Source organism: Cyprinus carpio, chromosome B22 (genome assembly GCF_018340385.1).
Source record: "Cyprinus carpio isolate SPL01 chromosome B22, ASM1834038v1, whole genome shotgun sequence".
Taxonomy (NCBI): domain Eukaryota; kingdom Metazoa; phylum Chordata; class Actinopteri; order Cypriniformes; family Cyprinidae; genus Cyprinus; species Cyprinus carpio.
In genome coordinates this window covers 34,676,305-34,699,870 of record NC_056618.1, presented here as the reverse complement: position 1 = coordinate 34,699,870, position 23,566 = coordinate 34,676,305, and the positions used below count along the sequence as shown (strand labels likewise).

Sequence of the window (23,566 nt, the reverse complement as noted above, 5' to 3'; positions counted from 1 at the left end):
TTTAATCTTTACAGAAGGTGTTTACATGTTAAAGTTATTTCAATGTTATTTCACCTGTTATACAATAGTTAATAAGAACCACCTACATTAGCAACTAAAAAGGACACCGTAGCTTAAAACTGCTATTAACGTGTTTATGCTAAACACTGTTGAAACTGAATATCAGCATGCTAAATACAAGGTATCAGATCACTGTGTGGAGCACTGGCTGTTGTCAGGCAAAAATCTCACTGGATTATTACAATTAATGGCAAAATGAATGTTTGGAAATATAACCTGATATTCCCTTCTGACACGCTACAGCAAAAGATAGAAATAACTGACTTAAAACCATTTTTAGTTGGTGAAAATACTAGTGTTCTAATGATTTTGGCCACCACTTATTGTACATTTATTTTTATCAGTAAAGTTACACCTGTAATGTTTGCAGCTGTGGTGATTAAATGAAAAGCAATCACATTTTCGAAAGATCATAATTGACACTTAGATCACATTAACACACATGCATTTTCCTCTCAAAACATGTAATCTTCAGATCTATTACCAATGTAAAATCCCACAAATTTCTTCACTTGAACCAATTTAAAAAACCCTGGTTTTGTCCCCAGTAATGTACAGACCTAAACTATGTGTTTGTTCCCAACCCTCAAGCTTCAACGTGAAGTATGACACTGACACAGCTGTATAAATAGGTACATTATTACAGGCAGGTAACATGACACTGGTATGGGTGCTCGTGCTTTGTGTGGTGAATGATGGGACAATAGCCGCTCATATGACGATGAGCTCCTCTGGCTATTCATAGCTATTTCGTCCACAGCTACGTCTAGCTGTTGTCGGCTGGAGTGGGTCTGTGTCCGTGTGTGCAAGCGTTTTCAGGAAAAAAACAAACAAAAGAAAGCTCAAGATGTGGAAACGAGAAAAAATGTGGATGATTAAGCGTAAGTGTCACATTTTGGATGCATGAAATGCCATTGCATGTGGCGATGGACTGAACATCAGAACCTGTTTTGTTTGGTGTTAGTGTAGAGGTATTGGAGACTTCACGTCTCATGTCTGATTTCTGTTTCAGCACCTACTGAGCACCCAAAGGAGTCAAAATACAGGCCTGTGCTGGAGGTATTCCCCTTCACAAGTACACCAAACCCATTTACACTCAGCTAGTGGAAAGTCCCGTACTCTTCTCTGTTCATGGACAAAAAAAAAAAAAAGAGAGCTGCCAGGCAGTTGCATTGTTCAGTGATCTCGAATGGATCCCGCTGTACAACCTTGACCATTCTTGGCAAGTTTGAGACATAGTTTGGTTAAAAACAGGAAGGAACATTTCTAATGCACAATGAACACTGTTCACATCATGATTATAATATTTAATTAAATACTGTTGTTTTTTGTGTATTGTTTAAAAAAAAAAAGGCATTTAAAAACTTAATGTCCTACAACAACTAAAACCTAAATAATACATAAATTAAACATATATAGATGTATTTTTTTAAGTATCAAATACACAAAATTACTAAAACTTTTAACTAAAATAAAATATTTACAATATTATAATTTGATCATGATAAAAAAAAAAAAAAAAAGTTGTCCAGTTTGGAGTCTAAAAAAATAACTCTGACTGCACCGAAAAGATAAGTCTTCAATATATAATTCTTTATTAATTAAATGATATTATTGACATCAAAAAGCAGGTCAAATATGCATATCAAACTGATGTCAAAAATTTGACTGATTAAATTGACTAACATTTGACATCAAATCGATATCAAGGTGCCTGATATCGGTTGTCTTTCGCCTAGAGTTTACTCCCCCGTGACCCAATGAGCAGGTTTAATCTGAAGAGAGGCTCCCCTAAAGACGAGTTCCCAAACCTGGACAGAAACTACACCCTGATGGGCCGGATCCTCAGCCTGCACATGTACACGCGACAGTTCAACCGGGCAACTGAAAGCGGGGTCATTTTTGATGATATCATACGCCCCGGACTTGAGGATCCGGGTGAGTTATTTTTGTGTGTGTGTGTGTGTGTGTGTGTATTTGGCAGTATGACGTATCGAAATTTCATTCTCACGCATCTTACACAAACTGTTAATTTATAGACTGAGTCATAATCTCCAGTGAACAGTTACAGTTACACGGCTGCAGACTGCAGAAGAATGAAACTATCACTTCTCTGAATGAATGTACACCCACTGCCCTTGACGAGGGGAATATATCTAATACATCTGAAGACAGTCATGTTTATTAAGTCATCTTCGTCATGGGAACCCTTGTGAAAAAGAAGTAGGCCTACACATTAGCATACTTTAAAAATGAGCAATTCTTACATAAATAATATCTTTATTAAAGAATGAACTTATGTGTGAACCGAATGTATTTTTTTTTCTGACGCTTAATAGATTGTTAATTGCAATTAGATGAAAATTTATTGTAGTTTAAATGTATATTAAATGCAATTATTAGAATTTTGGACTGCTTTTGACAAAACCTAATGAATTAAAATGTACTTTAAAGTAAGTTTAAATTTGACATTATTATAAAGTGCACGTTTTAAAAGTACATTAAGATTCAGTCAAGAAAGCATCTCTCTTTAAGCAATCTTAAGTGGCCTTTTATTTCATTAATATTATATGCAAGTATCATCTTTCAAAATATACTTCTAAAATTTAGGTGCACATTTAGTACAAAGAAAGTGCACTTACTTTTTCCAGGGGACTGCATTCATTCAGGTTTCAAGTTTTACTTTCCCTCTGGGGGCATTTGGTAACAAAATTGACTAATCCACACACACACACACACACACACACACACACACACACACACACACACACACACACACACACACACACACACACACACACACACACACACACACACACGTTGGGTTTCCATGATTTAGGGGTTTATTCCAAAGGTGTAATGGTTTTTAAACTGTGCAATCCTTTTTCTGTCGCCCAACTACACCAACCCTACACCTAAACCTACCCCTCACAGAAACCTTTCTGTATCTTTAGATTTTCAAAAAACTTCATTTTGTATGATTCATAAACTTGTTTCCTCATGGGGACCAAAAAAATGTCCCCACAAGGACAAGGAATCCGGATATTGGCATCTTTGTGGGAACATTTTGTCCCTATAAGGTAGGGTTAACCAGGACCAAACACACACACACACACACTCTCTTTCTCTCTCTCTCTCTCTCACACACACACACACACAGAAAGCACATCAGAAGTTTCTATGTATCTGTGGACCCCTGGTGTTCTATAAAGGTACTACAAGGGGCCCACTTTCTGATATTTAAATAATGTGTTTAAAAATATATATGAATTATATTTAATTATATTATTAATTAACATTTTTATACGTATAATATTTTATATTTATTTTTTTAATACTCTGGGTTGGGGGTCCCTGGGGGGAAAGGCTGACAGACTTTTTAAGTTACACATTTTTTGTCATACTAAGTTTGTGTAAGAAAAGGTTGTGAATTAACTTTTTGATGGCTGAGTGAACTTTTAGGTTAGAGCCACACCTTTCTTTCTGAATAAGAAATCAGATATGAACCATAAACAAATCTGAATCATTTTTGTGTTGGTAAACTCTAGTCTGACTTTGTCTGACAGGTCAGCCCACAGGAGCGAGAGCAGTGGGCTGTTTAGCAGGGGATGCTCAGTCATATATCCTGTTCTGTGACTTCTTTGACCGTATTATCGAGTCTTACCATGGCTACAAGGTCACCACTGACATTGTTCAAGAGAGCGACTTCAATTATGACAACCTGAAGGTAAAAAAAATTAAAAAATCTAATGACAACACCTCATCTAAAAAATGAGATTAAATTGAGACCAAATGGACATGTTAGACTCAATTTCACATCTCGAGATTTTCAGATTTTAATCGCACCAAACTGACAGTAAGTGTTACATTTTAGTTTTAGGAATAACCTCTGACACTTCATTTAGTCTCTCGTTTTCCTCTCAGTGTAAAGTTGTGATTGTAATACATAGTGACGAGATCTGTAGAATAGAGCAAAATCTGCAGTAGCATGGTATAGATGTGTAAAATGTGTGTTTATGTGTGTAGGGTGGTGATGACTTTGATCAAGCATATGCTATGAGTTGTGAGGTGACTGCAGGCCGCAGCATTGAGGACTACTGCTTCCCTACACACTGCAGCAGAGGAGAGCGCAGACAGCTCTTCACACTGGCCAAAACAGGTACTGCAGTTGATCACGGGTCTAATTAGATGGATATATTGTATGCTAATATAACTTGTTTTATAGTTTTAGAGCAGCTGGGCGAGGATCTGCCTGGAAAGCTTTACTCCATAGATGAACTCAGCCATGAGAGTGAAGGTCGCAGGGTTGTGATGGACTCTCCACCATTGTCTTTGATAAAGATCGGTGTGGCTCGTGACTGGCCCGATGCAAGGGCCCTGTGGTTGGTTAGAGTTCATAATTCACGGTTGTGTTTGCTTGCATCAGAGCCATTTACAGTATGTTTTTGCCTTGCAATTAGGTTAAGTGAGGACGGGACCCTGGCTATTTGGGTGAACATGGAAGACCATGTGAAACTGGTTTCTTACAGAAGTGATGCCTGTTTACAAGAGGCATTTAAAACGATCTGCATCAATGTGCTGAAGGTTAATTTTGACTGACTACCTCATACAATATCATATTGATTTATATTTTTAGTGAAGAAAAACGGTCTTAGTATTGAACCCTGAGGCATGCCATAAATATATGCTATATATCCTGCACACAATAACAATCTAAAACATGTTTTTTATAGCTGGAGACACTATATAAGAAACTGAGACATCCATTTATCTGGAAGCCTCACTTGGGCTGGGTGGTCAGCTCACCTGCAGAGGTCGGCACAGGCCTGAAGGCAAGCGTCACAGTGAATCTGCTGCATCTCGCCGAGAACAAACGCCTGGACGACATCCTGGACAGACTACGACTTCAGATGGAAGCAACTGGTATGGCAAAACTCATTAGAGGATCTGTAGTGTAAAATCAAGCAGGACATCAGCCACAGTTTAACATAAAAATGTAATTAGGCTGCATCCAAATATAATAGTAGTAATATATAGATTAGAAGGTATTCAAAAACCAGTAGGTAAAAATGACTTCCGATTAGGCCACAGGAAATGAGTACAGCTGATGCTGTAGGTCACATTACAGTGACAACATGATGGATGTAGTACGTCCTGATTAAACTCGCACTACACACATGCATACTATATTAACCACACTTTTCTTTAACAGTTAAGTATATATTTAAAAGAGGTACTTATTCAGAGAGCATGCGATTTTGGATACAGCTTTATTTTTCTTCTGCCATGGAAGAATTATAGCACATGTAAAACACTGATGGTGGTCCAACTTTCCTAGTGGCAATTTTAGGGTGTCTCTTATATTTTCTAGTGCCACCAACAGTCCAATTTTTGACATAGCTAATAACTTTTCAAAACATTTTCATAAAAAAACTTATACTTTATGCTATTCCTTCTCCAAATTTAACACATTAACCAAATTCTGCTCGGATGATCTTCACCCCAAGATTGTTAAATCAAATCCTCAAAATGGTTGACAGCAAGGACAAATAACATTTTAATTTGCCACGCATAAATTATATTGTAGCTGCCACTGCTAGATTTTCTGTATTTCCTTTTGTTCATCAAAGGAAACTAACTTCTTTTAGTTGCTACTCTGCACAAACTCAGTGTTGCATTGTTTGTATTTAATGTGCAGGCTGTCCTGGCATCTACAAAATCAGCAACCTGCAGACCATTGGTTTTAATGAAGTGGAGCTGACCCAGCTAGTAGTGGATGGGGTCAAACTTCTCATCCGAATGGAGAAAAGACTGGAAAACAATGGTGGCATAGATGATCTGGTACCTGCTCAGAAGTGAAGCTTTTTGTTTTAGAAAGAACCAAAATACCATTGCTCTAGAGAAAAGTCTTCCGTTCTGATCAACACTTTGATGAAAAAGGGACTTTGCAACAAGCTTTTCTTGATGTTTGTAAAATGTTGTTGATGCTAGTTGTTTGGTGAATCTCATGAAGAAACGTCTAGATAATATTTAACCCTATATGACCTAGACAATTCATCGAACTGAAAATTACATTTTGGATTTTCACTGCATTTGAGTTAGACTCATTTCACTGTCAGCAGTATTTACTATATCCTAAGCTTATATGATCATCTGCAAAACAGAAGACCACAATGTTTATTTCAGTTGGTTATCAAAACAACCCATTTGTATGCGATATATTTCAAAAAAGGACACAAGACATTTTAGTTCAAAGACTCATTTCAAGTAAGCTTTAATGTGCTCCAGTGGGACTGAACCACGGTGGCCCAAGGGATTTTTCCACAAAAAATGTACAGTATTATGTCCAGAGAATAAATGGGAAGAGTGTGTGGAAGGATGAAATGTGTTGAAGAGTTTAATTGCATTTTTTTGGAGGTCCTCAGCCTTCAGCTTGCTTCCCATCCAAACTGTTTCATCCATACAGCCTTTAAAAAAACAAAAAATTTAAAATGTACCGTCACAAAATGGAACATCACAGTCGACATTCGAACATTCAATGCCTCTCGGAGCTTTAATCACAGCTTTACCCTTTAATATTTTTAGTCACTAATCCTTTTTCTCAAACTTGACCTCATCTTCCCTTAAAAGTGTACAGCCACAACCTCTTTAGTCAGCATAACAGTAATACAACATAGACAGCATTGCACATTTAACCTTCGATACTTCAGTACAAAATAACAAGTAGAACGTACCAGAATGAGTGGTCGTAACCCATCTTCACCATCATCATCATCATCATCACCACTTATTACAAAACAAATAACAGTTTACAAAAAAAAAAAAAAAGTCATGCATTCTCTGGATGAATTTCTACAGTTAATAAAAGAGGAAGGCATAAAATGGCTTAATAAATAAAAGTCGTGGAGTTACAGTCGAAGCTTTTCTTGTTTCCGGATTTCAAAGGAAAACACACGGCTCAGTGTTGCTCCAAACACACTGCAGGATTTCTGCACTACAGCTCCACGATGTTAGTATTTTCTGTATGGAATGTTAACGTTGACGTTCGTTCACTAATTTCTGGGATTGCATCTGGGAAACACACCGCCTGCACTACAAAACACTTGCTCGTTAATTCTGATGTTACGATCACATCTAATTCTCACTCTGAATTAAAAAGATAATTCATCCAAAATTAAACTTCTGTCATTATTGTGTCCTGCCATGTACGCTGTTATTTAACTTAAAAACAAAAATGCACATTTGAATTGTTACACAAAGTGTAACTCATGGCTATTCCACATACTGTAAATTGCATTGTGTGGATTATTATTATGCTGTTTTATAATTTTTGGCGCTTATTAGTCAGACAAAGCTGCATAATTCTTCAAAATGTTCTACTTCCATGAAAACAAACAACAACATACAGGCTTGTGAGCACATTAAAATGACAGACCGTCCATCGTTGGATCAACTGTCCCTTTAAAAACAAATGCTGATAAGTTATAAAACAACTGTTAAAACTGAGTGGTCTCAAAATCTAAAAAAACAATCAATGAAAAAAACAAACAAAAAAACAATTACAAAACAAACAAAAAAATTCTTCTGTACAGAGCTCAATAGTGACTATACAACACCTCCACATAAGTAGGCTGAAAGTCTTGTATTATACAACTCTATCATCAATTCAATACAACAAAAACATTCTATATCTTAACTGTACATGTGGAAAAAGTCGGTTCAAGTCTGTTGCGATAATTCTCTCGACAGATCTCTGTCCTGCCGACCCTGAAGGGGTTTCGATATTATTGCAAGATGGTTGTTTTAACCAGGCGTATATGCGAGAGGTCATGAAGATCAGGCTAGGGGTGGTTTTTCTCTTTTCATCGTTTTGCATTCATATTTTTTCTCCACTACACATTACAGCAGTAGCTTACAGAAGCAGTAACTCAAAATGGTCCTGGCGAGATTCCTTTTTTTGTGTTCCCTATAGATTTTTTCGAACCGTTTGCTTACAGCTTGAGCTCATTGGCAATTTTGGAAGCGATGTTCTTGAAGGCCATGGACGTCCCGGATATGCGTTTGAAGCGCACGCCGTTGAGCGACAGGCGGGGCAGTTTGCACACCTCCATCTCCCATTGGACGAGACTGTCCTGCCGTGCGTCGCCGTGCACGCAGAAGAGCAAGAAGCGCTCGCGCTGCTCGTAGTCGCAGTTGTTGGCATCCAGCACCTTGCGGATTTCTCTCATCATGTCTCCCGGCTCCATGGACGAGGTGGTCTTCATGCTCCAGGTGAAGCGCAGCGATCTGGGCTTCGAGTCACGGCCTTCCTCCTTGGGTTCTCCGGATCCGCTCCTGACGAGCAACACAGAAGAGTTCAGAATGTCAGATTGACTCTCATCACAGATCAGAAACATGGCTGTGAGTTAAGGCTGTTTACACCAAGGACAATAACAATAAAGGTAAAGCTTTAATAATCACTCTAATTCTATGAGAATAGTACTACAGCTATTAGTACTAACAACACATTATAGAGCATTGTTTTATGCACTAATAAAGTTGTTGTTATTGGAGGCAGCTATTTGCACTAAGTGCAAATAACTACAGTTGGGTCCGGAAGTATTCTGAGTTTTTGTGCTTTTGCTTTTTTACGCCACTACAATAAATCTGATTGAAGTGCAGACTTTTAGCTTTATTTTAAGAGGTTAAAAAAAAAAAAAAACTTTGGCAGAAGGTGGATTCAAACTTGGGTCGATCGTGTCAAAAAGACCACAGTACGTGCAATACCACCTACACCCAATCAGCAGCCCAATCACACGTTAGTGGGCGGAGTTAGTGTAAATAGCTTCTGCCAACAAGTCGGGCTATTTAGTGTAAATAGACACTTGTATTGTTATGGTTATCGCTATAGTTGTGAACAGGTCTTTAACGGCTGTTCACACCAAGGATGATAACTATAAATTTTTAATAATCGTTTAATGAGAATAGTGTAATCCACACTACAGCTATAGCGGTAGCGACACAGATTAACAATACTGTTGAAATCACTTTTTAGAACGATTTTCCGATTGTTTTTCTAGCAATTAAAACGATGACAGCGAATTAGAATCCATCTTTTAAATGTATTCAGCACTTACTGTGCCAAAACTTCAGTGTTCACTTAATAAACAATACTATCAAAGCTGGTTTGTACACTAATATAGTTAGTATTATGATTTCATAATAAATGAAAGTAAATAAAGTTTTAATAATCACTCTAATTCTATCAGAATAGCAGTGTTCACATTATAGCTATAACGATAACAACTAAATAGAACAATAATGTTGGAATTACTTTCAGAACGATTTTTCCAACTAATGAATAATAAAAAACATTGACAGCCAATCAGTCCGCGGGACGTGGACAGCAGTGAAGTACTTTTACTTAAGTAAATCTGAAAAGTATCTGTACTTTATCAGTGCGTTTTTATTCAGAAAACTTTTACTTCACTACATTCCAAAGCATAATGTCGTACTTTTTTTACTGCACTATATTTCATAATTTTTTTTTTTTACCTTTAACACTTTAACATTAAAAAAGTAGTACTTTCTTGTACTCAAGTAAAACTTTGAATTATTTATACTTAAAGAAAGTCCTAGATTTCTAATGTAATTAAGTATTAAATGATATTTAATATGAAATGTAGTGCAGTAAAAAGTATAATATTATGCTTCGGAATGTTTAGAAGTAAAAGTTTTCTAAAGAAAAACACTGATGAAGTACAGACACTTGAAAAATGCACTTTTAAAGCAGAGTAAAAATACTTCACTACTGTGCGCCTCTGAGTGCGCACTTAAAATAAACAAATTTTATTGCATGTTGGTTTGTACGCTAAAGTTATCGTACTGCTCAGAATTGCCAAAATGGTGCTACGCTGATTTGAAGAGACACAGAGGAGAGGAATTGTTGAATAAAGTCATTTTTTGTTTTCTTTGTGTACAAAAAGTATTCTCATCGCTTCATAACATTATGGTTGAATCACTGATGGCTGATGGACTATTCTGACGATGCTTTTCATACTTTCCTGGACCTTGACACTGTTATTTATTTGGCAGTCTATGGGACAGTCACAAGCCTCCCGGTTTTCATCCAAAATATCTTAAATTGTGTTCCGAAGACGAACAAAGCTTTTATGGGTATGAAACGACATGAGTGAATAATGACAAAATGTTCATTTTGGGATGGAGTATCCCTTTAATATATCTCCGTATCAGTGCATCCTATTTTAAATGGACTGTGAAATGAGCAAGGATGTTTAGAGGGTTGAAACCTGTGTTAGAAAGACAGAAGATGGCTCTTAATGATTACAAAACATGCAAAATACACCAAAAAAAAAAACAATCTCACACAAATACAGTACATTGGTTATCTGAACCCTTTAAATCCACACAGACTCTTGTCGACTGACCTGAAGGGGCAGCAACAAATACCCCACAAGCCACGATCTCACACAAGACAGAGGATCTATAAAAACCTCACCTCAAACTGTACGCCCGACCGTGGGACTCTCCTTCACTGGGTACCCTTGGGAAATATCAGAGGTCATATTGAGAAAACAGTGGACAGCTAAACTCTAAACCACAGATTAGCACAAGCCTGCATTTCTAATAGTAACAAGACAACAGTTTCTAGGCAATCGTAAACTGCTTATAGTTTAGTCCTGTTCACACCAAGAACGATAACACTAACGATAACCGTATTAGCGTTCACACCAACAAATTATAAAGTGCTGTTTATTATATGTGCCATTTTAAATGCTTGAGTGCTTTTAAGTCTGGTGGACTTTGATGGGATGTAAAGTTTTCAAACTATTTTTCCCAAACCAGTTCAGCACAAACTCAAACCAAAGCCGATTTTACTGGCCATCTCAATAACTAAGTCCCAATTCAGAGGGTGCATCCTTCAAAAGCAGATTGTGTCACCATGGTGCGATGAATGCTGTCTAACGATACAAATTCACAAATGTAAGATAAAAAAAATTTTTTTTACTCATGTACAGAAATGCACCAAGGTGAATATATTTAGGCAGGTTGTGAACCCTGAAAGAATATCTCTTTCAGAAATAGCCCAGTATAAACATTACTGCCGCTTGTCAACTGCAGCTGCCACAGTTGCTAGATAACAAAATCAATCCTAGACCATCCCATACATTAACGGTCGGTCCGACCTTCACAGCCTTCAAAGTCTATGTCCCTCAAAGGATGCAGCCTTTGAATTCTGATCATGGCAAACAGTAATGCTATCTATCAGGACGTCTTCCCAACACTACACTGAGGTTCAGCTTAAAGGCAGCGTCGGTGATTTGGTTCAAAAACATTTTTTTGGTATGCTGGTTGAAAATCTCTTCACATCCATTATTATTGTAATATTAAGCACTCTGTACCACAATGTTTTGTCACCGGTGAGACACGAGGTAATCTGACAGCGCTGCATTCAATCCTCCACCAGCGCTGACTCTCAAAGTGTCGCTGGTTTGTCTCTGATCTGCCCGTGCATGTGTTTTGGAGGCGTGGCTTTGGAGAGTGATTTTGCAGGGAGGGTGGGATCTTGTGCTTTCAATGCTGACCTCTCCGAAATCGCCTACCCTACCTTTAAGGTTAGGGGTTGGTATTTGTTTCAGTGTTCTGTTGGCAATCCGCACAGTGAATAACATTGCCAATGAACTTCAGAATCAGCTGGAGGCGGGGTTTGCGCTGAACTGGTTTGTGGGAAAAAAATATCCTCTAAAAATAATTCCAATGACGTTGTTTCTCGGTGGTTATCATTATAAATATAGTGCAGACATCACTATTCTCTTATAATGATTATTAAAACTTTATGGTTATGGTTAATGCTGGGGTTAGTATTTGTTTCAGCATTATTTAGTCAATCAATACTGTGATGACCAATCAGAATCTTTAGAATTAGCTGAAGGCGGGGTTTGCGCTCAACTTGCTTGTGAAAAAAAAAAATCAATGATTCCAACAATATCGTAACAGTAGACATCATTCTGACAATTATTAAAACTTTACCTTTATAGTTATTGATCTTGATGTGAACGGACCAATACATACGGCTGTTGATGGTTTCATCATATTGCATTTATTTATTTATTTATTTTAATAAAAGCAAGAAACCATTTGCTATGTTACAGTGATTTTACCATAGTTCAGGGGTCTGCTTCGTGTGCACCTGTGAACATCTCTTAACTCTAGTAAAATCACTGTAAGGAATGGCCTCTTATTTCTTTATTTCATCATTCTGGCTGCATAACAGAAGACAAAAACTGCCTAACAGTGATTTTGATTGGTGGTGGACAGTGGCAACTGATAAACGCTCATCTGAGCACAGATTTATTCTGAATGGAGGAAGGGGGGCAAGAACAGGACCACTGCAGACCATCAGCATTCAACCAGACTACAGCTAAACACCAGCAGTCTCCACAGGTAAAGTCTGAGGTGGGGAGGTGTCATCATCATCAGGCCGTGCAAACACTGACAGAGGTGACGGATGCACAGATCATTAGTAAGAAACACACGGCTCGACAGGAGTCTATTTCTGAGGAGTAGGGTGTGAGGACACATTTCCATACGTAAGTCAGATGGGATACACGTCAAACTATCGTCCCCTACCTCGCTGTTCTGAAAGACAGAGTTCTACAACACAAACACACAAACAATCACAGCATGTTCAGAACCAAAGCCTGGACCCAGCCATGAAAGCTGAAGAACACACGAACGAAAGTGAAAATGACCTTACATACTTTATTATGGGAGATTCATTTATCTATAAATACACTATGGATTTATTAAAAACTTAAATTATTAGTTTGTTTCTTCATCAGAGTAGGAGAAATGTGGCATTGCATCACTATCTCAGCAATGAATCCTCTGTAGTGAATGGGTGCCGTCAGAATGAGAGTCCAAACATCTGATAAAAACATCACAATAATTCACAGCACTCCAGTCCATCAGTTAACATCTGGAGAAGACAAAAGCTGAAGCAAATCCATCATTAAGATGTTTTTAACTTGTCGCTTCTGACCAAAAGTCCATAATAATGCTTCATCCAGTGAAAAATCAATCTCCCGTTGTCCCTCACATCAAAATCCACCCACATATTTGTCTAGAGCTGTTTTGGACTGATTTTGATTGTAAACAGTGCAGATTTTCTCTCTTTCTCTGATTCAGACCAGATCACTTTTTCACTGGTAAAAGTGCTATTATGGATTATGGACTTCCAGAAACAATGTGCTGAAGTTAAAACATCTTGATGGATTTGTTTCTTACAAACACAAAAATTTGAATTACATGTGATGGACTGGAGAGGATTATTGTGATGTTTTTATCAGCTGTTTGGACTCTCATTCTGACGGCACCCATTCACTGCAGAGCATCCATCTGTGAGCAAGTGATGCAATGCTACATTTCTCCAAATCTGATGAAGAAACAAACTCATCTACATCTTGGATGGCTTGAGACTAAGTACATATTCAGCTAATTTAAATTTTTTGTGAACTATTCCTTTAAATGTGTAATTCCTGCATTAGTAGCACCAAATGAAACTGCAAACAGACAGTAGGGGGCAGGTCTGAGAGTGATGTTGATTTCAGATGCAGCCAGCTGCCTGATCAGCTCACTTTACACAGTGTCCTTCACTGTCTGCAGCACACTCAAGAGTCAATGCAGGCTCAGCACTGAGCGCGAGTGTGTGTGTGTGTGTGTGTGTGTGTGTGTGAGACTCTCTCCCTTCCACACACACACACCGCAGTGTAGGGCTTTAGCTGTTAAAGGGAGATATCCTGTGCTGATGGTTTGTAAACAGTGTAAAGAAGTGGTACTCAATCAGGGGTCCACTAGCGGCCCTCAGCAAACTTCCAAGGGCACCTCAGGGTGATGCCATTTAAAGAATTAATATACTTCTAACTTACATGAGAAGATCTGAATTCTAAAAAAAACACTATTAAAACAACGCATTAAATGCATAACTTGTAAACTTATACACAACAAAGTTTTGGGGGCAGTAAGATGTTTTTAAATAAGTCTTTCGCATCAAAGCCACATTTATTTGATCAAAAATACAGTAAAAACAGTCATATTGCGAAATATTACTAAAGCTATGAAAATATGCTGATGTGCTGCTCAAAAAACATTTCTTTTTATTATCAATGTTAAAAATGTTTTTTTTTTTTTTTTTTTTTTTTGTGATACACTACTTAAGTTTTAGGTAAGATTAAAAAAAATAAGAAAAAAAGATTTTTAAGTTTATCCAGCATTAAGCTGCTCAAAACTGACATTAAAGACATTCAAAATAATACAAAACAATTCTATTTTAAATAAACGATTTTCTCTTGAATCTTTCTATTCATCCAAGAATTCTAGAAAAATAAAATGTATCACAGTTTCTACAAAAAGCAGAAAAACAGTTTTCAACATTGATAATAATAAGAACCATTATTTAATATCTGAGCACCAGTAATAATTAATAACAATTAAACACCAAATCAACAAATTTCTGAAGATCATGTGACACTGGAGTAATGATGCTGAAAATTCATCGTTGTCATCAAAGGAATAAACTGTATTTTAAAATATATAAAAACAGATAACTATTATATTAAATTATAATAAGAATATTTCACAGTATTCCTATTTTTACTGTATTTTTGATCAAATAAATGCAGTCTTGGTGAGCATGAGAGACTCCTTCATAATTATTCTGAAGGTTTGAGCAGTACTGTAATCCATCATTGCTGACCTGTGTTTGAGTTTTTCGAAGCTTTGGCCGTTTACAGTACTGCAGGCCATTCTGCTGAATCCTGACCTGACTTCCACACAAACCTCAGGAGACTGTAAAGCAGTGATGGATCTAGAGACTGACCTCCGCACAAACTTGGAGGTGAGCTTGCCGATGAATCCGGACGAGGTTCCCCTGCGGGCCTGGGCGAGAGCGCCCGTGTCGTGGGACAGCGAGGGCGACGCGGGAGGGCCGTTGTATGTGGCGCTGCGGCGGTCTCTGAGCTGCGCCCCGTGGAAGGTGCTGCGGCTGGAGGTGCCCCGAGGAAAACGGGTCCGATCCGGAGTCATGCTGCTGATGCTGTGAGCTGACGGAGACGTGGACGGAGCCCTGGAGCCAGAGCTGCTGACAGATAAACACTGATTTAATATAATATAATACATATATACATACACAGTGCCTTGCGAAAGTATTCATACCCCTTCATTTTTTTCTTCATTGCTGCCTTATGTTAAACTGCTTTAAATTACTTTTTTTTTTCTCACATCAATCTGCACCCCATACACCATACTGACAAAGCAAAAAACAGAATTGTCACAATTTCGTAAATTTATTAAAAATAAAAAACTGAAATAAGTACATTGCATAAGTATTCATACCCTTAACTAAATATTTAGCTGAAGCACCTTTACAGCCTCAAATCTTTTTTTGTTTTAGGCGACAAGCTTTGCTCATCAGCATTTGGCAGTTATCAGCCATTCTTCTCCTCTTCTCTTCACCTCTCAAGCTCTGTCAGGTGGGATGGGGACAGACACACATTTTCAGGTTTCTCCAGAAATATTTGACTGGGTTCAATCCCAGGCTCTGGATGGGCCACTCAAAGACATTCACAGAGTCATCTATAAGCCACTCTTGCTGTGTGTTTAGGGTCACTGTCCTGTTGGAAGGTAAACCTTCTGCCCAGTCTGAGCTTCTGAACGCTCTGGACTGTGTTTTCGTTAAGGTCATATCTATATTTTGGTGGATTGAGCTTTTCTTCTACTCTGACATGTCCCTCAGTCCCTGCCGCCGAAAAACAGTCCCACAGCATGAGACTGCTACCAGCACACTTTGCTTTTAGGAAGCTACTCTTCAGGTGATGAGCAGAGCTGGTTTCCTTCAAACATGATGTTTGGAATTGAGGTTCATCAGACCAGAGAATCTTGTTTCTCACAGTCTGAGGGTCCTTTAGGTGCTTTTTTGTAAATTCCAAGTGTGTTTTCATGTGTTTTCACTGAAGAGTGGATTGAGTCTTGCCACACCGCCATAAAACCCAGATTGGTGGAGTGTTGCAGAGATGTTTGTCCTTCTGTAGATTTGTCCTATCTCCACATATGATCATGGAGCTCAAGTAGAGTGACCGTCATCTTCTTGGCCACCACACTAACTGAAGCCCTTCTCCATCAGTTGTTCAGTTTGTCCAGGAGGCCAGCTCTAGGAAGAGTACTGGTTGTTTCAAACTTCTTCCATTAAGGGTAACAGAGACTACATGCTTCTGTGACCCTTCAATGAAGCAGAAATATTTCTGAACTCTTCCCCAGATGTGTGGCTTGACGCAAACCTTTTTCTGAGCTCTACAGGCATTTCTTTGGATCTCAGGGCTTGTTTTTTTTCTCTGATATGCATTATCAGCTGTTAGACCTTTTATTAAGACGTGTGTGCCTTTCCAAATCATACCCATTCAAGGGAATTTGCCACAGGTTAACTTCACTTGAAGTGTAGTAACATCTACAAGCAATATGAATGCTCCTGAGCTAAATTTCAACTGTCCCAGATAAGGGTATGAATACTTATGTCTTGTAAGTCTTTCGAGAAAATGAACAACCCCTAAAAAAAAACAACAACCCCTATAATAGTCTTTCAATGATCCTAAAATACCACTGTCTCTGAAACACTAAAATACATCTCTCACCCCTTGAATTCAGCGTTGTCCTCGATGGGCGGCAGCGGAGACTTGGTGGGGTGGCCTGAGGCGGACATGGACTTCACATGACGCGGCCGAGTGGACGTCGGTGCGGAGGACGCTCCTGGAGACACGGAGGAAGATGCACTCGCCGAGGCAGACATCTCTGTCAAACTGAGACAGAAAGACCACGAGAAAGAGACATAAATGAGCCAGAAAAATGGAAACATTGGCAAACATCAATATTGAGATCATATGTGACTACTGAACTGTTCTTTGAGAGCTAAACAAATATTTATGTCTCTATGACACCAAATGCAACACAAATTGCAAGCAATTTTGCAGATTTTAATGTAAAATAAAACCCAAGACCAGGCCTTTTTTCAGTATTGTCTGTACTGAATCTGGGGGAATCCTGCGAAATCATGGTAAAATATTAGTGCTGTCAAACAATTGCATCCAAAATATGTTTTTGTTTAAAAGTTAAAAAAGTGACATGACATACAGCCAAGTATGGTGACCCATACTCAGAATTCGTGCTCTGCATTTAAAGGAGAGCTGGGCTGGGCTGAGCGTTACAACCCTAAACCACATAAACACATTTCATTACACCAGATACACAAAATAATGTTCTTTTTAGCAGCATCATATGACCCCTTTAACCCATTCAAAGTGCACACACACAGCAGTGAACACACACACACCGTGAACACACACCCGGAGCAGTGGGTATCATTTATGCTGCGGCGCCCGGGGAGCAGTTGGGGGTTCGGTGTCTTGCTCAAGGGCACCTCAGTCGTGGTATTGCTGGCCCAAGACTCGAACCCACAACCTTAGGGTTAGGAGACAAACTCTCTAACCATTAGGCCACGACTTAAGTTGTGAATATGTTGTTTGTATATTAAATATATTTATATATAAATTAAATTATATGACTATAAATATATATATACATTTTTTTTAATTTAAATGGTGTATGTGTATTTATATATACATAATAAATATACACAGTACACACACATATAGTATGTAAACAAAAAATGGCAGCACTATAAAATATGTAAAACTGAGCCACCCGAAAGTATATAATTACATGCTACAAAAGATTTATTTTAGCATCAAGATATGAATACAATTTTTATTCATGTTTTCAATTAGTTTTAATTTATTTTAGTACATTTACTTTAAACTAAATGAAACTGGGATATGTTGAATTTAACAATAAGCTGAAATACTAATGTTAAATGTTTTAAAGTTTATTTTATTTCAAGTGACTCAAATGTATTTGAATGGTTTTAGTTAACTATAACAACCCTGAAAGAAAAATTATTCTAATTAAACAAGACCTCACAAGAAAGACTGTGCTGACATTCAGTACAAATCACAACTGCAAGTGTAATATTTGCACATGCAAATTTGTGTGTGCAATCTTTGCATGTATATTTTCACACAAAAATCATGATCCATCAGTAACCTTCGTACTTGTTCTTAATATATGTATTTTTAAATCACATTCAAACATGCATGAATAACTGAAACCACACATATGCAAAAAAAACTTTGTGTGAAATGCCCTTCTTTTGGTTTTTACACACCTGCTCTGGAATGAATACATGACCCAGGATCTCACGTCTTATTGGTCAGTGTTAAAAGTGAGTCTGCTCACCTGCTGTCTTTGCCGTTGGGTACAGCTGAGTACCGCTCTGTACTGGATCTCTCACAAACATATGTATTTCTCCTCGTCATCGATCCAGCAGCGCTATTCTGTTCACACAAACACACTGTTAGTCTACTGTTAGTCATATGTATTTGTGTCCTGCATCTGTGGCACGTGACCTCTCACCCCTGAAGCTGTGGAGGACTTCCTGCGTTCCTGGGCCACCAGAGGAGAGGTGGCCATGTCTCCTTTAGAGCTGGAGGAGGGCACCTTGCCCTCTTCCTTCTTCTCTCCCTCCACACTGTTGGCCTGAGAGCGTTTGGTGTAGGAGACGGCCGGAGGTATGGACGGAGCGACTGCACAGAACCAGATTCATGCTCAGAACAACATCCATGAACAGTTTCAAATGGAAACATCATATCCGGGTCTAATACATTAGATATATAGATCATAAGTTCTTTTAAAAAAATATGGGAACTTGTTTTGAGGCTGAGTGTTCAAACTGGTATGATCTTCTGTGGAACTGTTGAAAGTTATTTTAAAGAATGCTGGTAACCAAACAGGTTTCCAGGTGCCATTGACTTCCATAGTATGGACAAAAAACGCATGGAAGCCAATTGGATTTGAAACTGTTTGGTTACCAACATTCTTCAAAATATCCTCCTTTAACATTCCACAGAAGAAAGAAACTCATACAGGCTTGGAACAACATGAGAATTTTAATTTTTGGGTGACTTTTACATTAAAATGTTCTCGGAAACCCCAGCAAGTTTTACCCCTGACCTAAAAATTAGTGCTAGACAATTATAAAACAATAATCAATTAAATCGCAATTAATTGTATCCAAAATTAATGTTTTTGTGTACATAATATATATATATATAAATACACACACATGCATGTATAAATTTAAGAAAAATGTTTGTATAAATGTATGTATATATTTATATATATATATATATATATATATATATATATATATATATATATATATATATATATATATATATATATATATATATATATATACACACACACATATATTTTTCCATATGTACTGTATGTGTAAGTCTTTATACAGTTTAAACATAATAAGTATACATCGTACACATACATATATTATATAAACAAAAACTTTTGTTTTGGATGTGATTAATCGTTGCCAAGCACTATTTTTAATATAAAACCTATGCATTCCACGTTCTTTATGTAGACTACATATCCAAAATGAGCCAACAACTGTTTCTTAAAAAAACATCATCAGCAAATTAATTGTTAGATAAGTGATCATGTTTTTTTGGGCTAAATAAGTGTGTTATGTAGAATGAACTGAAATGTTCTGTGTGTGTAGTACCGTGGTCGCTGAATCGGCGCTGTTTCTGCGTGGCCGAGATACTGCGCAGGACTTTGGAGTGTGCGGGTGACTGCGTAGAGCTGTTGTTCAGGTCGCTGCTGGGTCGTGACCTTTGACACAGGTTTGTGGTGGACAGCGAATCGCTTCCTTCAAACTAAAACAAGATCAAGGTTATTATAGTTGACTAAAACTTTTTCATTTCAGCTAGCTACACAAGGGCAAAATTTCTGATGTAATAAAATGAAATAAAACAAATGAAACAACAGACATTTAAAAAATTAAAAACTAAAATTGATTAAAAACAAAACAGAATTACTAAAATTTGAATAAATTTTAAATTAAATTTTAAAGTAAAAATTGATTCTAAATATTGATAAAAACTATAATAGAATCTTAATGATGGTAACGTAGCACTGCACAGAATACACTGAAGTGGATGTGAGCATTCAGTAATTATGACTGAAGTTTTGGTTAATTATTTAATTAACACCTCTGGAGGTTTCCTGCCCAGCAGAAGATATGTGGCCATGACCTCATCATACTTCTGCCCTACTAACGCTTCTGTGATCTCATCTTTAGGGAAACCCATAGTTATCATCAGCTCTGAAAAAAAAAAAAGAGATGTGATAATACACACAGAATTTCTTTCTCATTGTATGTGATCCCTGCATAAGCGCACATACTTTTGGCCATGTAGTGTATGATAAAGACATAATACCTTGAATTTTAATCATTATTTTAAAAGATGCCTTAGAGGGCAATAAAGAGAGAAAGACAGAAGGGTCAGGGAAGGTGCAAACCTATCCGTTTGTTGTCGCTGATGTCTGGCTCAGGTTCTGTGTAGGGCTTCAGTTCCTCTTCCTCGTGACCTACATTCATCCAGCGGTCCTCCATGATTTGCTGTGAGACATTGACAGACGTTAAATTACACCTTTGCATATGAATGTATATTTATTTACTATAAGCATTTAATCAGTTATCAGGTTTAGCATGTTAATGGATACTGTCAAAAATCTAGATTACTGTATATATATCTCTAAAATTAAAAGTAGTATCAAATATTAATATTTGTCAAGATGTTAGAATTGGCAGTATTGGGACACTACCACCAAGACATGCATGGCCATGTTGCTGTGAGCATGCAAGACAAGCTACTGCACAAAGTAGAAAACATAATATCCTCCATAGCAGATCTAGACAGGTGGTGCTGGGGAGGAGGAGGGTGTCGAGGAACTGTTCTGTAACCCAGCCCCACAGCAAACACTCAACTAGACTATTTAAATATTAAACAAGAAAGCGCAGAGGCTGTAGATATAACAGAGGTGAATCTGCATGCTCCATTTGGTTTATACTGCGATAGCTAGAGGATTAATATCGAATATCTATCAGCTTTTAAAAGACTTGGAATAAAGTATGTTCACAGTATGCTTTCGTTGTATGGAAAAGAGCATTAGACATCTCATTTTGTGTTTCACAGAAAAGTATATTTTTCTATAGTTCTTTTCAAAATTCATACGGGTGGGTGAAGTGTTTATCAGTCTCACCTCTAGACTTCCACGTTTGCCTGGATTAAGCACCAGCAGCTTCTTCAGAAGGTTTTCACAGTCTGTGGACATGTAGAAGGGTATACGATACTTCCCTCGCAAAACTCTCTCTCGCAGCTCCTGTGTGGACCAACATTCAGAGTGAGGACCAAATACAGCACATACAGCCAGAACAATATGCTTTCAGGGAAACTTGCTGTTTTTTATATTTAGGTAAACTACATAAAAACATAAGCCTAAAATGGAGCAGTGGAACAGTTTTTTGCTTTGGCAGACTTTAAAGGGGTCATATGATGCTGCTAAAAAAACATTATTTTGTGTATTTGGTGTAATGAAATGTGTCTATACGGTTTAAGGTTCAAAAAACACATTATTTTCCACATACTGTAATTTATTGTTTCTCCTTTCTGAAACACGTCGTTTTTAACAAAACCTCATCAGTCTGAGCACTGATTGGCCAGCTATCCAGTGCGTTGTGATTGGCTGAATGCCTCAAGCGTGTGACGGAAATGTTACGCCCCTGATGTCCACTTCGCAGGGCACTTACGTTCGAATAGAACAAACGTCTGAAGCAGTAAGAGAAACATACAAAAAGTGCAGAGCAGGGGGGCACGAGGACTGGAATTGAGAACCGCTGCTCAAAACTGGCGTTCGAATCATCAGTAGAACATTCTTTACAAATGTAAACATACTTACAGCCGCATTGTAGTCTTCTCTCCCAGGATCAGGAAACAGTCCTCCATAAAATGTGCTGCGCACCAAATATTTGTGTTGAACTGTTCTGGAACAGTGTTGTAAACACGACTTAACCACTGATTTCTAGTTGTGTCCTCTTTTGGAAGGCCAAACAAAGCATTTCCGCTTTCACATCGAAACAGCGTCTCCACGACATGGCGGCGGCGGCAACAGCGAGAATCAAAGTTACACCTTCTTTCTTTGCGTGAACATTTGGCCAGTGTTATGCAATTCTTCCCACATAGTGATGTAGACATGTGGGGGCGTGTTAGAACAAGCCGTTTTAGGAGAATATCTCTTGGATTTGAGACTTTGGTCTTTGCAACTTTACAGATCTTCTTTATGTACCAAGAGCTTGTAACACTCCAAAGAGAAAGAAAAAATTTAAATCGCATCATATGACCCCTTTAAAGCAAGCATCACTATTACCTCTTCACACCAACGGTAAAAATTCACACTGCAATGACACTCCTAATAGGGTGTTTTTCACTTAACAAAAAATGCATAAATTACCAACTAACCAAACTAGCAAGCAAATTTGACAATTTTATATGGCACACAAAAGGTCACAAAAAAAACATTTACATTTACATTTAATCATTTAGCAGACGCTTTTATCCAAAGCGACTTACAAATGAGAACAGTAGAAACAATCAGATCAACGAGAACAACAACGGTATACAAGTGCTATGACAAGTCTCAGTTAGTGTAGTACAGAACACGTAGCCAGGGGTTTTTTTTTTTTTTTTTAGAAAAGAAAAGGTAAGTACTAGCATTAGTTGGTTAAGTGGAGGCGAAAAAGATGAGTCTTTAGATGTTTTTTGAAAATGAGTAAAGACTCAGCTGTTCGAATTGAGATCGGGAGGTCATTCCACCAGCTGGGAGCAGTCCAGGAAAAAGTCCGTGAGAGTGATTTTGAACCTCTTTGGGATGGCAACACAAGGCGTCGTTCACTTGCAGAGCGCAAACTTCTGGAGGGTGCATAAGATTGAACTAGTGAGTTTAGGTAAGTTGGCGCCGTGCCAGTGGTCGTTTTGTAGGCAAGCATCAGTACCTTGAATTTGATGCGAGCGGCTACTGGTAGCCAGTGTAACCTGATGAGGAGAGGAGTAACATGGGCTGTTTTTGGCTCATTGAAGACAACCCTCGCTGCTGCATTCTGGATCAGTTGTAGAGGCTTGATAGTACATGCAGGAAGGCCCGCCAGGAGAGCATTACAATAGTCCAGTCTGGAGAGAACAAGAGCTTGGACAAGAAGTTGGGTGGATTGCTCTGACAGGAAGGGTCTAATCTTCCTAATGTTGAATAAGGCAAATCTACAGGAGCGGGTCGTTGTAGCAATATGGTCTGTGAAGCTTAACTGATGATCCATCACAACTCCTAGGTTTCTGGCTGTCCTGGAAGGAGTTATGGTTGACGAACCCAGCTGTATAGAGAAGTTGTGATGAAACGATGGGTTAGCTGGAACCACCAGCAGTTCAGTCTTAGTAAGGTTGAGCTGAAGGTGATGGTCATTCATCCAGCTAGAAATGTCACCATA

At 38.0% G+C, this 23,566-nt stretch overlaps 2 protein-coding genes across 5 annotated transcripts in view; one reads left to right on the top strand and one right to left on the bottom strand.

Moving 5' to 3' along the window:
- The first annotated feature begins 739 nt into the window (after positions 1–739).
- Positions 740–6,547, top strand: zgc:172076. Its single transcript, XM_019065079.2, has 9 exons — positions 740–941; positions 1,073–1,119; positions 1,800–1,998; positions 3,627–3,787; positions 4,087–4,219; positions 4,286–4,442; positions 4,521–4,644; positions 4,794–4,983; positions 5,759–6,547. The coding sequence occupies exons 1-9, from the start codon at positions 908–910 to the stop codon at positions 5,917–5,919; spliced, it is 1,206 nt and encodes a 401-aa protein (XP_018920624.1). The 5' UTR covers positions 740–907; the 3' UTR covers positions 5,920–6,547.
- Positions 6,548–7,756: 1,209 nt separating this feature from the next.
- Positions 7,757–23,566, bottom strand: part of LOC109047365 (serine/threonine-protein kinase MARK1-like) — a 41,658-nt gene continuing 25,848 nt past the window's right edge. The window contains exons 9-18 of one of the 4 annotated variants that reach the window (XM_042748860.1): positions 21,292–21,411; positions 20,548–20,647; positions 20,238–20,350; positions 19,748–19,901; positions 18,580–18,749; positions 18,403–18,500; positions 16,746–16,910; positions 14,939–15,199; positions 10,559–10,603; positions 7,757–8,394 (exon numbers count right to left, since the gene is read on the bottom strand). In XM_042748860.1, coding sequence (XP_042604794.1) covers positions 8,052–8,394; positions 10,559–10,603; positions 14,939–15,199; positions 16,746–16,910; positions 18,403–18,500; positions 18,580–18,749; positions 19,748–19,901; positions 20,238–20,350; positions 20,548–20,647; positions 21,292–21,411 — 1,569 coding nt within the window. In that variant the 3' untranslated portion in view covers positions 7,757–8,051. The remainder of the gene's footprint in view (positions 8,395–10,558; positions 10,604–14,938; positions 15,200–16,745; positions 16,911–18,402; positions 18,501–18,579; positions 18,750–19,747; positions 19,902–20,237; positions 20,351–20,547; positions 20,648–21,291; positions 21,412–23,566) is intronic. The other 3 variants (XM_042748862.1, XM_042748863.1, XM_042748864.1) reach the window with 3 other exon arrangements.

Excerpts from the sequence above, each read along its gene's own strand:
- zgc:172076 (XM_019065079.2), top strand. The coding sequence starts at position 908 with ATGTGGAAACGAGAAAAAATGTGGATGATTAAGC. Across the intron at positions 1,999-3,626 it reads CCCCGGACTTGAGGATCCGG|GTCAGCCCACAGGAGCGAGA; the intron begins GTGAGTTATTTT and ends TTTGTCTGACAG. Across the intron at positions 4,645-4,793 it reads TCTGCATCAATGTGCTGAAG|CTGGAGACACTATATAAGAA; the intron begins GTTAATTTTGAC and ends TGTTTTTTATAG.